Source organism: Halichoeres trimaculatus, unplaced genomic scaffold, assembly GCF_033239565.1.
Source record: "Halichoeres trimaculatus isolate MK-OKI-2021-1 unplaced genomic scaffold, fHalTri1.1 fHalTri1_scaffold_17, whole genome shotgun sequence".
Lineage (NCBI taxonomy): Eukaryota > Metazoa > Chordata > Actinopteri > Labriformes > Labridae > Halichoeres > Halichoeres trimaculatus.
Genome location: NW_027437195.1, coordinates 16,386,964 through 16,400,768, shown reverse-complemented (window position 1 = coordinate 16,400,768; position 13,805 = coordinate 16,386,964). Strand labels below are relative to the sequence as shown.

The 13,805-nt window shown below is 40.6% G+C and overlaps 1 protein-coding gene across 2 annotated transcripts in view; it reads right to left on the bottom strand.

Annotated features, from left to right (window-relative positions):
• LOC141806337 (formin) overlaps positions 1-13,805 on the bottom strand; it is a 59,006-nt gene that overhangs the window by 28,680 nt on the left and 16,521 nt on the right. For both annotated transcript variants that reach the window (XM_074691789.1, XM_074691790.1), the window contains 4 exons: positions 13,673-13,793; positions 11,083-11,144; positions 8,004-8,752; positions 4,308-4,449 (listed from right to left, as the gene is read on the bottom strand). In XM_074691789.1, coding sequence (XP_074547890.1) covers positions 4,308-4,449; positions 8,004-8,752; positions 11,083-11,144; positions 13,673-13,793 — 1,074 coding nt within the window. The remainder of the gene's footprint in view (positions 1-4,307; positions 4,450-8,003; positions 8,753-11,082; positions 11,145-13,672; positions 13,794-13,805) is intronic.

Sequence of the window (13,805 nt, the reverse complement as noted above, 5' to 3'; positions counted from 1 at the left end):
GTTTTATAACTAACTATAAATTCACAGGATTTTATTTGTGCCTACACATGGTCACAATTACACAATGACTGAATTAGCGGTAAAGCTAGAGAGATTTTTGGCAAGGTAAAGCCCTGCTCTAAAAGTTAATGTGTCACGCTTCTTCATTAGGTATTATGGCGTTGTCGGCTACTGGGCTGTCCAGTGGGAGCTGGAGAGCAGAAGCCTTAGAAGTGGGTATTGCATTACAGGGCGTAAGTGGGTGCCATGCTGCTTCCAGCTCTATTACCTGGATCACTGGGGATCTTCCACTCTAAAGACTTGAGAGGCAGGCTTTCCCAACACCTCTAATTAACCAGCCCAGGAACCCTTTCTCTGCTCACAATTAGCCCAAACAGTTACGCTAATGAGAAAAGACAACTGATGCTGGATGCTGGGCTGCAAACAGCTCGGGCTGGATGCTGATGCTGAGACAGGTAGGCATCAACAGCCTTCAACTCCCTCTTGTGGAGAAGAAGGGAAGTGAAGGTTTTGCTGGGTGTTCAGAGGAGGAGAAGTGAGAGCATGAGAGGGAGAGGAAAAAAAGTGAGCAAGCAAAGAAAATAAACAGAATGATAGAGGGAGACAGTGTGAGCTAAAGCAGGTGGATGATGTTAGGCAAGGTGAGCAGGAGAATGCAGGTTTACACAGTTACGGCTGAGCAGCCAGCCGGCTCTGCGTGGTCTGCCAGTCTGATGATGTGAAATCTCTGGAATCCTTCAAGCAGATTGTACAATAATCACTGCTTCAAGACTTCCCATCACTAACCACCTACTTCACACCCCAAAACCACCCAGACATGTTAGTCTTACACCCACTCTCCAACGTCAGAGCCAGGACGACAAATATGTCTTTAATAAACGTTCTGTGATTGCTCATAAGTACTTCCCATAAACCAGTTAAAGCAGCTGTTTGTTTAAGGAGATCTGCTTTGTGTAAACTTGATTCAGATTTGATTTGTGTGGGAAGAGGAAATTGTCCTTTCTGTGTTTACTGATGTGCATATTTGCAGCTCCACTTATTTCTTCACCTCTAGCCACCTCTTTCTTCCCCTGGAATCCCTCAATCAAGAATGCACAGACATGCCCGTCCTCCTGCTCCTATAGGTGCCCTCATCCTCATTGCCTCCTCCAGCCAGTGGATTGGAGTGAAGCCACATGCCTGCAATTATACCCCTGGCCTGGTCCGGTCTGCTCTGCCCTTTTCCATGTCATCTCCTCTGCTTTGATATGCTAATATGCACTAAGAGAAAGGCTCCAGAGTAAACAAGAGCTTTGAATTTTCTGTGGCACACATGATACAGATTAACCCGCTCATGTCGGCGTCAGCTACATCCCCAGAGTTTCGACTTATGGCATGTGGAGTAAGGAAGTGGCTCATATGCATAATGTACACACACATTCCTTTCACTCGGACTCATCTCCTCGCAGACCCCCCTCCGCTGCTCCTCTTCCTCCTCTTCCTCCTCTCCTCCTCCCCCCCTTGGGCTGTGATGTTAGCATGATCTGGCAACACTTTCTGAGCAAGTGTGTAATGACTCTGTAGGATGTGCTGTCATCACACACAGGCATTCAGGCAACATGGACGCACATACGCAGAAGGGAGACGCAGACACACACACATAGAATAGAATAGAATAGAATAGAACAGAATAGAATAGAATAAACTATGTTAATTCAGGACACATGGTGATAAGAACCAGTGATTTCACACAGACTCGTGAGCCGAGTCGATGAAGACTCTGCAGGTGAGTTCTGTGCTGACAGAGACAGAAGACAGGCAGTCTCAAGGAGCGACCACTATTGGTGGGATTCACCAGTGGGACACCGACCACTGTGGGGTCAGATTCTGCAGTGTAGGCTGCCACACAGATCCCTGACCACAGATTTATTGAGCTTCTGAGGATTTTAATCACAACACTTAAAATGCATGAGAATATGGGTGAAAAATACCTCTTTACAGGATCTTTATGATAGATTAGCCTTCACGAAATATTTCATTTCTAGATTTTTAATATGACTGGTTTAAAGTATGTGGTTATAAAATTTTATTTACATTCTTTGTGTTGCTATGTCAACAAAACAAGCACAGCAGCAAACTGAAAGGTCTGATAATCTGAGTTTAAAACATTCAAAAAGTGCATGAAAACAAGGCAAACCCTGGCCTGCGACTCCACTATTCATGTTTTTAACACAAAAAAATAGCAGGACAGGCATTAAAAACTGTTGGGCATTTAGTTAATGTGCCCCCATAAACAGCCTGCCAACCCCACTCTACCTACTCCCTCCCCATGTTTCATCCACCTTTCTGATCCAGTCCTCCTCAGACTTCTCCAGAACTCTCCGTCTGTGTCTCCCTCCTTTTCCTCACAGCCGTTAACCAGCTGAACTTCTTGGAAGTGATCATCAGCTGGTGATTCAGATGATTCCTCTCCTCTTTAACTCTCAGTATAAACTTTGAGGAATAAAAAATTATTGGATAAACATGGTTCTTTTATTATGACGACCTTCCCAGCCAGTTGGACTGAAAACAATCATGCCTTTGCATATTCATTTGGAGCTGGAGTCTGAATGCTCTTGCTGGCTCCAAGCACAGACCGTTTTATTAAACTTAAGAATCCTGTATTATAAAAGTAATGGGAACAAATGTCTAAACATATATTTCAAGGCTATAAAAAACACTAAATGTTATGTTGGACTTGAAGTCCCCCCTCGATATGAATTTGTTTCAGCAGTTTTTTCCATGAGTTTATCTTTCGAGCTGACGTAAGCAAAGACAGGAGACAGTTGGAAGGATTCGTGTCTGGATGTGGCCGTCTGAGTTGGATCAAATGTTGGACAGTTTGACGCTTTAGAGTGACCAGACTGAGTGGAGATGTAAGCATGAAGATCACACACATACACACTGTGGCCCTCTGGAGTGGAGAGGAGCCTTAACCAATTGATCAGATTAGAAGAGCTGTATGGATTAAAGAGGGCAGTCTCAGGCTGAGGCTGATTTTTTACCTGCTCGGACGCCACAGTGAGCACCACGGGCGGCCAGGCTGCTGATGCAGCGCTGGCTGCAGCAGAGGTGCAGAATTGCAGGATTTAACAAGATGTCATGAGTTTGTCTTTTGTGGGTTGTTGAAGGAACAGTTGATCAAACCAGCACAAAAACACCTCTCAACTGTTGCCCTTACTTGTTTTATACTGAAAAATTAACTTAAAGTCTTGCACAGATTAAAAAAAACAATGCATGTTTCGATGTTGCAGGGACATAAGAGTAAACTGACAGCTACAGTGGCCTATAAGGGTCAGCTATGCTGTAATGGTCACTTACGCTGCAAAACAGATGCAAAACATAGACACAAGCTGCAAATAAGCAACTGCATTACAGCTAAGTCCTAAGGTCAAACCCCCACAGGCCTGTAGGGGGCGCTTATTGAAAAAGGGTGGGAGAAAAATCAAAAATTGATGTATCAGGATTTTTTGTTTGACAACATCAAAATTGCAATTCTTTGTCAAAAATTGATTTGTTTTTTAAATTTCAAATAACAAATTTTCCATTTCAGTTTTTGTTTTGAAACTGGATTGGAGAAAAGTTACCACTTTTCTCCAGAGGGTGAAATGTTTCTCTCTGACTCACGTGATGTGCATTTTTTATGGGAAAATATGGCTCCTGATATAGTCTGTAGACATTATCATCATCATTTAACTTTTTCACATGGTCTGGGGTTAAAACTAAAAATCAAACTAAAACTCACAAAAATAATAAATATCGAAGAATCGCAATTAAAATCAAATCTGCACCCCAAAAATTGTACTAGAACGGAATTGCGAGAATAGCAATGGTGGCCTAACCCCTCCAAAGGCAACACCCGCCCCCCTAGAGTTCAAATCAATTTTAATTTCCATGTAGCGCCAGATCACAGCAGAAGTCATTTAGCATTACCTCTGGCATTAATCAGGTCTATACCTTCTTCTTTTTTTTCACTGACTTTTATGTCACAATCCTATATAGCTAGCTTTGCTTTTATTTGAGAGAGTGAACTGATTAACTTAAAGCCTGTGTTGGCCCTGTGCAAAACTTGGTGACCATTATCTTCAGGAGAGAAACCCAATGAGTAGTAAAATGTATTTCTTTCCATTTCACTTTGTGTTTATTTCTCTGATTTATGATGGACTGTGGTAGCAAACAAAGAGCACCTTTGGAACAAAACCTGATCATAAACACCACTAACAGCCTCCTCGGGGGCTTCTGATACACAATCAGCATTCAGGAAAAAAATAAGAAAGGAACTGGTTTACCTTCTTAGTTTTGGCTTTCTTCTCATAGGTATCCGCCAGGGGTTTCTTCTTGGGCTGCAGAGTTGCTTTGGAAAAAAGATCCTCAAACTCATTGGTGTTAACAATGCATGGTTCCTCCAAAGAACCCCAGAGTGTGTTGTTGCTGGAAAAAGAGGACATTTTTAGTTTGTGATTGTATTCATGCTGCTTTATTTTAAATTTATTCAAACACTTTCAATGCCTAATCCCTCACTATCTTTATCTTATAAAATGTGGGTTCGATTGTTTATTATTGTGGACGCTTACTAAAGCCATTTGTGGTGATGTTGTTTCCTTTTTTTTACTTCCCTGTCTTAAAGAAACTTGGCAGGAATACCAAGATTCCCAACTTTGAAAAGTTCTGTTTATGAGCTAAGTTTTAAAAATAACAAAAGTTTAAGACAAGCTTGTTCCTCTAATAAATGACCATTTCCAGAATACGGGAGATGATGTTGTGTTTTAGAAGTTGCTGAGTAACATGGAAAAAACAAACAGAGGAACAAACTGTGTCTGAAAGGAAGAGGACGTTCAGGAGCTCGAGCTCTGTGCCGTTCTAACACATCTACATTTCTGTCTGCTCAAACTCAAAACATCTGTCTCTGCTTTCCTGCCTTAAATCTCATAATCAAATGGACATGAACAGCATAATCACCGGGCTTACTGACAAAAACCGTTGATTTTAGGATGATGACATCTTTAATATAGTGCATATGTCTGCTGTCTGGCTTCCTTTTGCTCTTCACACATTGCAGCTGTTCTCTCAGGTCATAGTTTACTGATTTTACATCATCTGTGAGCTCATGAGGCCGGCAAGTCCATTATGCCAAGTCAAGGCTCATTTAGTAAGAAAAAGAAAACCTGAAATCAAAGCACAAACACTCCCTGGCTTATTGAAGGTAAAATACCTGAATAATCAAGTGCATCAGGGTCATATAAGTACATGTGGGGTTGTATTTGTCTCCTACTGCAGTGGAAACAGAGGTTTTCTGTTGAGGATATAATAATACTGTCTAAAAATCCCTCTCTAAGGGAAAGACTGAGGGAAATCTGCACAGTGATCAGCCTTTATCCTGAAACCTAACTGTGCAGGAATTCAGCTCGGAAAAGAAAATTACACTTAAAACCTCAAGAAATAATTTGACGCAAGAAAACTTTCTAATTGAGCACATCATGGCTATAATTGAATTAGTATCCTCCTTAAAGCTCTGCTTCCAGTCTCCTGAGAGAGTCTGTCCCGTGCTGCTGACTGTACATGTTTCTGCTTACATTCAGACACCTGGCATCATTTCAAACCTTACACTGTTCCCCCTCATAACTCAGAACCTCACACCATTAACAGCGATCTCACAGCTGATCCAACTACAGTTAAACATCTGACCCATTTAATGCCCCTCAACTTGGTCTTTTACGGTTTAATTTACAGCTGATGTGAAACTGCCGTCAGTCAGTCCTCCAGCACCAACCAGAACCAGCGAGAGTGCAAACTCCAACTCAGCCTCCACCTTTATTCCTGCCATGGAAATACAAGGCCATAAAACCTGGAACTCAGAGGCAACAACCACAGCCACTGGAAATGGGCCGTGTAATCCACTTACAATTACAGAGGGTCTGGTGCAGCAGCAATATCTATGATATGTCAGTTTTCCCAGTTACACCGAGAAACCATTGGACTGTGGTCAGTAAAGCTTAAAACTCCATCAGCAATGAGACAACAGTTTCCACGACTGCAACGCTATACTATGTATCTGTTATTGTTGTCTCACCCAATAAAATCTGTCGTAGTCCAATAATGTGCAGGCGCTACTATAAAGGTTGGGAATGCTTTGAACAGTAACAGTATCTTCCATACATCCTCATTCCTTAAGTGTTGTTTTCCTTTACAGCCAGATCTCTTTAAAACATTCTGAAAGTTTCTTGCTCCAAACTTGCAGTCTCCACCAAATGACACCCATAAATCTGAGCTTAGCAAACAGCTAAATGCATCAGTGTTATAATAGCATAGCTGTGGTGCTCTGGGTTGAGTGTGATTGGTCAAACGTTTGCATGTTTGGTGCAATACACATTTTTAGAAACAGAATGATTTCGTTTTTTTTCTATTAAATGCCTCGTAAACTATGTTTTGTAATAGTGTTTACTACAAATCGTGGTATTGTGATGATATACAAGTTAAAAGCCCAGTAGTAACTTTCCACGCTCTTATTATAAGACAAACCATTACAATAATTTTCAAAATTGATTCATGATGATACACTGCATGGTAGTAAATGGTACTGTTCTGTAGCAACTAATTTCCTCATTGTTAAGATGGAAATTTGAACTCTGACTAACCAGTTAGTCTTAACCTGTTAACCTGAAGCAGTTTCAACTTAGATTTGACTTTGGAGCCTCGTAAATTCTACAAAGTGTTTCAAATCTCAACAACAGCGTCAACACTGCAGTGCAGGCTCTCATCCTTTATTATTATCCATTAACCAAGACAATTCAGTAATACAGAAAAAAACAGAAATTGCAACATGTTAACACCATGTCACGCTCTGTGGATATTACTGGCTCTAGAGAGATGATAGATCAACCTAGTTGGTCAAAGGAGGTGTCATTTTAAGGGGAGAGCCTGTACTCCTTTGTTAACATTGTAGTATTGACATTTAAACCACCTTAGAATTTACACAGCTCTGTATCTATACGTAAGTCAAAACAGCTTGTCGCCTGTTGATGCATTAAGTGAGGAGACGCTCTCAAAAAAGTTCAAGTTAGCTAAAGTAAATACCACAACTAAACATTAGATTTCAGAAAGTGAAGTTGAACAGTGTCAAACAAATTTGTGACTGTGACTACTTATGAAGTCAATATACTGCCAAACCACATGTTGCAATGAGAGACCATCTGGTATCAGTGCTCGTTTACACACTATGGCAAAAGTCAGTGAATGGAGGAAAAGACTGGCTAGTAGTGGACGCAACATATGACCAGCATTTTAAGGCTAATATGAGAAAAACAGAATTTTAACTGACGAGTAACTGTGGCACTGACTCTTCAGGGGGAGGATGTTTAATCATTCAATCAATTAAAGGAGCAAATCCCTTATAAAAAAGTCATAAAATGAGCAAGTTATCTAATTGTTAGTGTTTTAACAGACAGCTAAATATGTGCAAAGAAGCTAAGATTGGCCTACGTCTGAGTCTCTGTCTTTTAAAATGGTGTTAATGTAATAATGAATACAAACAAACACTGAGGCTTTTCCAGCCCTGTGCTTGCTATTGAGTTAGGTTAAACTTCTGTAAAAGTAACACAGATGTAAGAAAAGCACGTAAACAATTCTATCAAAATATGAAAATGTTTGCAGAAATGTAACCAGATTTTGATCAAATGTCATCAATAATCCTGTTCGCACAAGAGTTTCTTTTGCTTTTTTTTTTGCACAAAACTATAGTAACTACGGTAAACCTGGTGTTCAACCTTGAACAAAGCTATAAATTTTACTTTCAGTTTATTTTGGCTAACCTGGAATCATTAGACACCATGTGACAGCTTGTGCCTTATTGGGAGTTCTTTAGACCATTGCTGACCATTACTAGATCTCTGTGATAACAAAGCTGGGTGAGTTGTTGTTGTTATCATGACCTTAGTTGATGGATAAAACACTAAAATAAGAAACTGGTTGTAATTTAAAGCACATACTTGTTGTCCTGGATTTGTATCCTGTTCCAGTACAGAGGCTTCATGGGACACGCCGGCTCCACGGCAGGTTTCCGCGGGGGCTTCTCCACCTTCTGGCCAAAACCAAAGCCCCCCATTGGAGGAGGAGGTGGTGCACCAAAGCCAGGTGGAGGTGGAGGAGGAGGAGGAGGACCAGCTCCAGGGAAGCCAGGAGGAGGAGGTGGAGGAGGTGGGGGAGGCGGACCACCTCCAGGGAGAGGAGGAGGAGGTGGAGGAGGTGGAGGTGGTGGTGCTCCTATGCTACCTGGAAAAGGGGGAGGAGGAGGTGGTGCTGGTGGAGGTCCTGAGAGGCCTGGTGGGAGGGGAGGAGCTGGTGGAGGTGCAGAAAAGCCAGGTGGGGGAGGGGCAGGAGGTGGAGGAGGTGGTGGAGGTGGTGCAGGAGGCACTGAGGAAGCTTCACCTTTTTTGTTTAATCCAACAGAGTCCAAGTTGAGTTTTTTGGGGACATTCTGGCCGGGGCTTTGAGCCAGCCCACTGGGGTCTCCCTCAGGGCTCTTGATGAAGGTCTCCCTGTCAGTCTGGATCCCCACGGTGCGGCATGTCTTGGGAACTGGATCTTCGTCAGTGGACACAGCAACATCACAGAACCCACGCTCCAGGCCTGCGTTGTATGAGCGATCTTTCTGCATCTTGGTGATGACACCTTCCAGGTGTGACATGGAAACAGCATTTTCACCTCTCAGCTGGAAGATCCGCAGCTCAAAGTCCGACTGAAAGGAGCAGAGACAAGAGTTTCATTAACTTCATTCCTTTTTATCTCAAGGTAAAATTAAACCCATAGGAAGTGGTAAACAATGTGTTTCCTTAAATGACCTTGGCGTGGAGTGTATAATTGTTAATCCATGAGGCCAACATGAGAGGGATTCTTGGTTTAACAATGATGAAATTATCTTTGTTTACAAACCAAACTCATATATCTTTTTTACCCAATCTTGAGGATAATTTGTGAAAAGCAAATAATCAGCCCTTGAGGTCCAGTTTCCTGTGACAACTCAAACAACAAGAACAAACCAACCAAAGTGAGTTATTGATTTAGGCTGAAAGAACACTGTTTTGCAATAAATCTTACACATGTTCCCAGTTAGCTTGTGTCAGTGCAGAAATAGAATTAGGCACGTTCCCACCCTTTCTTGTGGGCTGACTGCGGTATATGTTCCTCAAAGTCAGCATCAGTCTGGATGAGGGCAACATCAAATTAAAGGCTTAAAGGAGACAGACCGAGAAACCGACTCTGAGGTCAAACTCCGAGGAAACAGTCCATACAGCAATTTATCAGCTGTACAGATTACAAAACAGGACCAGAGATTTGTCCTGTTTGTTATCAAGAGGTATGAGAGTTAAGTTCAACCCTCTACTTTTGACAAATAAAACACTGCTGACAGCTTAAATGGAGTTTTGGGTTGGACATCATAACACATCCATCACAGAACAATAACATGCAACATTGCAAAATCCCCTGTGAGGGTAAAAACAGACATTTAGACGAGATAGGAGGAGGCAAGGCTTAAGGCAGCAGCAGAGTGTGGGCAGCACTGGTGTTGCAGAGATTAATTAGGGGGGAGATGTGTTTAAATGGACAGCCTCGTTGTAAAAATGAGCTGTGATTGGTTGGGAGTGATTCAAAATAACGAATCAATCAGCAGCCTGTTAGCTGATGACAGCTGGGGTGGATGAGTTTCATGCTCTGCCTGAACTGATGCAAAGTATCATTTCACTAAGAATGGAAGTAACAGCACAGTAGTGTACATACACATTACTTTCATTTCACAACTCCATCTAATGGGAACCTAGCAACAGCATATCTGAACTTAAGGTCTGTTAGCAGCACTGTATCATCTCTATTACCATAATAATTAGGGGTCAAAGTAGTCTGGGGCTGGCTCAATGTCAGTACGTACTATCTGTATATGCATAACTGTGTGTTTTGTTTTTTTTTAATCTGAACAAGATGTTTTTGTTTTTTTTTCCTAGCTCATTCCAGGAAGTACACAAGATAAAAACTGTAAAATTTATGTCACATCAAACTCCTCCTCTTTATTCAACCGTGCGTTTGAGCTGAAAGCACAAAACGCACTTCTGCAGAGTGTGTCAGCTCATATAAGTCATAATCAGGTGAAAAACATGCGCAAACTGCAAAAAGCTGCAGACCCCATTCATTGAAACTGGAACTTGTCCTGGGTAATATTAAAATGACCAGGAACCAGGAATCTTCTTTTTATGTTATTAACAGTAAACACAAAAAGGAAATGACAGAATTAATCCAAAGAATGCTGCTATTCATGGATTGTTAGCCAAAAAAAGTTGACTGAACTTAAAAAAACTATGTTATTTTCTTTTTTTTTTTTTGCAAAAGGTTTCATTCTGTGGGAGATCTAATCTCTCTGTGCTCCAGTAGTTGGTTTGAACTAAGTTTTATTCTTACTTTATTGACAAGACTAAACCTTCACTGCAGTTATGGATTTTCCTTTTATGTACTTAATAAGCTGAATGTTGTCTAACCTTTATTTCCTAATGTTTAAACTGGAAATACATGCATATGTTGTTGACTCTGTGCCTTGTTTAATAAGTGTAAAAACTACAACGGACACTAAAGACAGTTTTTTTTCTGTTAGGCATAAACTCTTCCTGCTAAACTAGACACACTCCCGCTCAAGTTATATTTTTCCAGAGAGGTGAAGATGAAGATCATCATTAATGAGGCAGCAGAACCTGACTGACAGGTTAATACACATCCAAAAGATTAAAAAGAGAACGGCAATCTGGTAACATCTTCCAACGCTTTTAGGAAATGCTCCTTTAAGCCACTGATGTTCATTCAACTGCTGCCTTGAACATTTCATGCTGTCTTAGTGCCATCTTGTGTTCAAGAAAGTCAACTGCAGTATAAACCAGACAACATATTCCTCAACTCCATGGCTGAATTTTTTGTCTGTATATATCACGCTTCAAAATTTGCTCACTTGACTTCTTTAACATTCCACTTTCTTTATGGAGTAATCATTAATTCTAAAATCTCTGTTTCAGGCTTTTGATGACTTACATGCATCCTCTCCAGCTCCTCCTTGCACTCCCTCTTCAGCTGCAAGAGGGCAGCCTGGTGCTCTGAAAAGAAGCAGAACAAGGACACACACTGTGATTTATTAAACAAACACTGCACGCCCAGTACAGTAATCACAGACAGCTAATGCTATTTTTATTTGTGTGTTAAAGGGAAAGGTGTAAGAAATATGTTTTCTGGAACTATCCGTGGTAAATCACCACTGAGTTGGTCGGCAGGACATGAGACATCTCAACAAGATGTAGGCCTTGTTTTTTTTTTAGACATGGGCGGGTCACTTTCACTGAAAGGGACGAATTTACAACTGAGCCAACCAGTTTTACATCATATTGTCGGCTGACATGAAAGCCAACACACTTTATTCCAGGTCTTACTACAAATCTATATAGACTGCTTCTGTCTTTGCAATGATATGATGAAGGCAGGAGAGGTGGCCTGCATATTTTTCGCTCAACATCAGTAAGGGTATGGATTGCAAGTGTTAGAAAACACATATGTTGCAGATTACAGACGCCATGAGGTGACGGTTAATTTGATTTTCCCAACAGCCTGAGAACCAAGGTGTTCTAATGAGTGATGTCCTAAAAAATGTGTCTTCCTCTGTTCCTAAGATTTATTTTCAATCTTGTTCTTGAACATTTAAAATTACTAAATAAACAAACATGATCTCAGGGTATTAATAACTATTTTTATGGCATATTGCAATAAGCAGAATCTAACTCTGTAAACAATGATATTGATTTAATAAGACTTAATTGAGCTTAAATAAAGAGTGAGTATTCTGTTTTCCCAGAAATTTAACCATGGATTTCAAGTCAATGCAGGACGTCTAAACTACAAATATGCAAATTTTTTGATCTCCTGTGTTGCAGAAATCTCTGAAACTGATGACTGCTCAAAACAATCTGTTCTGAAATTAGCATGAGATCTTTGTGAGACTTTCTGAAACGATGTGGTCATCACATGAGGATCTCCTGACTGGTTCATGACAATTTGGAGCAGCAGGATTCAAAACACTAAAGCTAAAAGTAAATAAAATGTAGATGTAAAAGACAAAGCACAAAACAATTATGTAGTCCCTCTCCAATTTTTCTTTAAACCGAATACTGTGAAAAAGTCCAATATTTTTCTTTAAAGTAAAAACGCAACATATTGAAAACTCATTACATGGAACCAAAAGCTCACATGATACAATAGTAGTACAAGTAACCACTATGCCATTTAATACATTTGCAGTAATCCACAGTGAGACGTGTGTATACCAGTTAAAAGATTCTCAATGTTAGTTTTAAAATCCACCAAACTAATAAAATAATCCAGTTCAAGGTGGCACTGTAGCTCAGACCAGGATGGGGGAGTGGATTATTATTTACAATTCTGAGTTTGAGTTATAATTTTTAAAAAAAGAGACCTTTTTGGTGCTTTTTTTTATGTTGTTCTTTGCTATTTGTTTTTGAAATGTTGCCTCTGATGCACTTTCTTTGATTTTTGCTGTGTTACCAGTTATCAGGGTATAAAAGTTTACAATAGAAAATAACTGTTTTACATTTTAAAGAATTGTTTTTCTGGTAAACATGTAAATATTTCACAGTTTAAATGAATATTCACTTCACTAATTCCATAGCCATTTTTTTGTCTTTTACAGAAAACATTACCAGTCTTACCCCACAGTAGGGCATGCAGGTTATCATTTAACACTGGTATGGGGTCGGTAACGGTATTGGTCAATAAGCCCAGGTATTGGTATCGAATCGGAACCAGAAAAGTTGGATCAGTGCAGCCCTAGTCTGTTGGTATTTTTTTAATCAATGCTCTAACTGAGTATGTGAAGATATAGATGTCGTATCAATGTACACACGTGTTGTGTTTATCTATATTGCCCTCAGTCAGAACTTTGCTCTGAATTTCCACACTCTGCTCTCTGAGACAAGAGCACAAATCACTGTAATAATCCAGACTTGGTCTCTTTAATCTGTTCACTGAGATGAAGCTGCACCACATGGAGCAGCTAGCAGCTGTTTCCCTGCTCTCCAATGTCTCTACACTTTTAATCAACACAATTTCCCTGCACCCAGACCATGAAGGGGAAGCTTTTCAGTTAGTAATTCAATCATCCCTGTGACAGCCTGTGTGTGCTTCTGACCTCTCTCTGGGTCGCTTCAGAACTCACAGTGGGCAGACATGGCGTGCTGCCCGGAGTATACCTGATTTCATTAAAGTTTTTTTTCTATGCTAACACCCACAAATGCTGCCCTTTGGTGACATGAAACAGTAACCAGATAAACAGCTACATTAAAGCTCTTAAATGGATTTAAAGGATGTTTTACACATTACTGCTGATGCTGAGCTTTCTCTGTAAGATCCTCTCAAAGTAAGAGTGCTTTGAAGTATGATACAGAGATTTGTTCATGATATTTATCCAGTGATGTGTCTACAGTAGCTCTTATCCACAAACAAATCAGTGTAGGGTGTGTCTGTTGAAGCTTCACTGGTGTTATACTCTGTCAGCATTCTTAATCTCAGATGTAAATATAGACAAACGTCTCTGGAGTAACAAGTTTAAGGTTCTTACCTGCCTCTGTGTATTTGAGCCCCACCTTCTCCTCCTCATCTTTAGCTTTGGGTGGAGGCCACACAGCCTGCAAACGCCCTGGAGTGCGGTCTTCACTGTCTGAAGGCGACACAATCTCTGTCTGTGGGGAGAA